The sequence below is a fragment of the Egretta garzetta genome, unplaced genomic scaffold, assembly GCF_000687185.1.
Source record: "Egretta garzetta isolate BGI_Z169 unplaced genomic scaffold, ASM68718v1 scaffold287, whole genome shotgun sequence".
Taxonomy (NCBI): Eukaryota; Metazoa; Chordata; class Aves; order Pelecaniformes; family Ardeidae; genus Egretta; species Egretta garzetta.
In genome coordinates, this window is record NW_009260435.1 from 4,690,203 (window position 1) to 4,693,327 (window position 3,125).

The 3,125-nt window shown below is 42.0% G+C and overlaps 1 protein-coding gene across 6 annotated transcripts in view; it reads right to left on the reverse strand.

The window, feature by feature from the left end:
- The window catches only part of TLN2 (talin 2), a 185,916-nt gene that overhangs the window by 29,657 nt on the left and 153,134 nt on the right, over positions 1-3,125 (reverse strand). For all 6 annotated transcript variants that reach the window (XM_035899453.1, XM_035899455.1, XM_035899452.1 and 3 more), the window contains 2 exons: positions 1,694-1,819; positions 877-993 (listed from right to left, as the gene is read on the reverse strand). In XM_035899453.1, the coding sequence (XP_035755346.1) occupies positions 877-993; positions 1,694-1,819 (243 nt within the window). The remainder of the gene's footprint in view (positions 1-876; positions 994-1,693; positions 1,820-3,125) is intronic.

Consider the following 3,125-nt stretch of genomic DNA (forward strand, 5'->3'; position numbering starts at 1 on the left):
CTCCTCTGCCCTGGTGAGACCCCACCTGGAGTACTGTGTCCAGTTCTGGGCTCCCCAGTTCAAGAAAGATGAGGAACTCCTAGAAAGAGTCCAGAGGAGGGCAACTAGGATGATAAAGGGACTGGAGCACCTCCCCTACGAGGAAAGGCTGAGAGAGTTGGGCTTGTTCAGCCTGAAGAAGAGAAGACTGAGAGGGGACCTTATCAACACATACAAATATCTTAAGGGCGGAAGTCATGAGGATGGAAGCAGTCTGTTTGCAGTGGTGTCCAGTGACAGGACTAGGGGTAATGGGTGCAAACTGAAACATAAGAGGTTTCAGTTGAATATGAGGAAAAACTTCTTTACTCTAAGGGTGACGGAGCACTGGAACAGGCTGCCCAGAGAGGTTGTGGGGTCTCCTTCTCTGGAGATATTCAAGGCCCGCCTGGATGAAGTCCTGTGTAGAATGCTCTAGGAGAGCCTGCTTTAGCAGGGGGGTTGGACTAGATGATCTCCCGAGGTCCCTTCCAACCCTTGCGATTCTGTGATTTTGTGAAGACATTAGCAGAGCCAGGATCAAAAAAAGTGAACAGCACTGGGCTTGGAAAAGAGTATCTGTAGTGAAAGCTTAACGTCTAGAGAACAAAGAAGCAGTTGCTTCCAGATTTGTACATGACGGTAGCATCTCAAATCTCAAAGTGGGGACTGGTAATGTCTGAGAGTAGACAGGCTGAAGTGGCATTGTAATTGTACTTTCAGAGGTGATCTGCAACAGGTAGAGAACCAAATCACAGGCTGTAAAGCAAAGCTTGAGGAGGGAGTGACTGGGCAGGCTGATTTGAATGTAAGAGGGTACTTCCAAAAACTGACATGTAAGGCTATTTTTTTCTGTACCGTGAGTTCCTGTTTGATATACTCAATTGTAGCCTCAAGAGCTCTCGTCCCTCGAGTGGCTTCATCTTCTACTGCTTTAACAGTCTTCAAAAGCGATGTGACGTTTGTTACCATCACCTGAAGAAGAGAGAGGTGAAGATAAAAACATGTGATTCCTTCCTTCCATTTTTCAGAGACAGCAGGGTATGAAGCAAGGCAAATTAAGCTAGGCAGCAGTATTACTTCTAACAGGGCCTAAGAGGCTTCAGGAACTGTACTTGTTCTGGGACTAAATACCAACTCTCCTGTCGGCCAGTTTCTGAAAGCTCCCTGTCAGTTGCAGAAATGTAGCAGGGGTCAGAAATGCATAATATCCTACTGTAGAGCTATTGGAGGAGTATTTTCCATCCCTCCCTGCCTCCCTCCCCCCCTTCCCCAAGCTGCAAGGTCTAAATAAGGAAGTCGCATGCTTATCCTGACCTTATGTAATTTTTTAGAATGTAATATTTAGGTACCATTTCATACTGGGTAAATTTTAGTCTGTAACATTATTAAAGGAGAACCTGCCCTCAGATATGGGCTTGCAAAAGAAAGAAGTTTCTGTTCAGAAAGATTACAGTTCATCAAAACCACAGAAGTCATCTGACAGCCTACAAAAACGGATAGCTTAATGGAAACTCAATAGTGTCTTCTTATTTTTCTGTATCATCCTGAGAAGATAATGAAACAAACAGATGAGATTTCAGGCAATCAGAAATTGCTGAAATCCAAGCTTTGGATGTCTGTCAAGTGTGATTGCAGAGATACTGTCAAATAAAACGTAAGAATAAGGTTTTACCTTGGCAGCACCTTTCAGCTGGTACATGGACGGATCATCTGCTGGTTTGCTGGCAGCTCCTTTGGTAGCACCAATGAGATCAGAAAGGGCCTTTGCAACATCCTTGATAGCATTGATCAGGACAACCTATAGGAACGAGAAATAGCCATAAGCCTCAGTCAAGCAACGTTAGCCTGGATGAGAGCGTGATTTCTAGAAGACAGCTAAAAAATTAATCTACTACTGGTACACAGATAGTACCACTCTCCATCTACCCCGTAAAACACGGAGTGTTCTGGAAGAGTAAAATCTGTGTTGATAGCTACAGCATTTCATACAAGCAGTCAGAATCTGTAAAAGTGACTGTTTCCTGTGAAGAAATGGAAATGCTAGCTGCAGGTAGGATTTCCTTCCCCTGAGCTCCCCTAAGAGGAGGCTCACTTTTCTCCATGTTCTTCACGCTTCAGGAAGCAGGATGAGAGCAAGAAGAGAGATTGCTTATAAGCTTACAGTCGAATGCTACGGTTATGTACCAGGTCTGAAATCATCTACTGAAAGATCAAGTGTACTTGCTATGGCTTAGGTGTTAGATGGAGACATTCTTTCAGGGAAAAGGAAGTTGAATCTCTGTAAGAAGATATACAGGATTAAATGCCGAATAACTTGGTTGGCCTTAAAGTTAGGAAAAGTCAAATCTGGAGATATTGTCTCCTAAACCCAAGCTCAAGGACAGAAGTCCTAAACAAAATACAGACACTGCAACAAGCTTGTTAATTATTTTAGGGTGTTATTGGAATAATTCTCTCCTCCAAATCCTTCTCCTTTGCCCTTTCCACTAGTAGAAAATGAGATGGTTTTAATATTTTGCTGGAATTCAGAAGTGTTCATTTTAAGGAAAATGTTGAGAGAGGCATGAAAAATGAGAAAGCTCAGAAGATAAAAAAGGTGTGAAAGAATCACTTCTCGATAACTGCACTTCTGTAGCATTATAAATAACAAGAAAACAGTAGTTCCGTGTAACTTATACAGGAGTCTTTGCTTTTCCCCAAAAGTTTATTTAGCTTTTGGTAGCTCAGAAGCTCTTTGACCATGGTAATAAGAAAAGAACCTGAGACATAGGACAGACTGATATGATTCTCTGTTGTCCAGCCACTTACAATGCGCGGCAACTTGGCGTGTAAGACATCTGAAACTCTATCGCACCAGGTTAAGTAAGTGTTGCTGCTATGGAAAAATGCTGTGACAGTATCGGGTACTGAAGTTATTAGAAATGCTCCATTTAGGACACATGATGCACCTACAATTTCAAACTGGCAATATAAATTTGCTCCAAATAAATAATAACTTGTGCAGAAAAGCTTTTATTCCAAGTATTGTATTTTCAGCTTTTACATATAGAGGAAGAAAATATGTGATAAATGTTTTGCAAATGTTGCTAGTTTATGGAAATCCT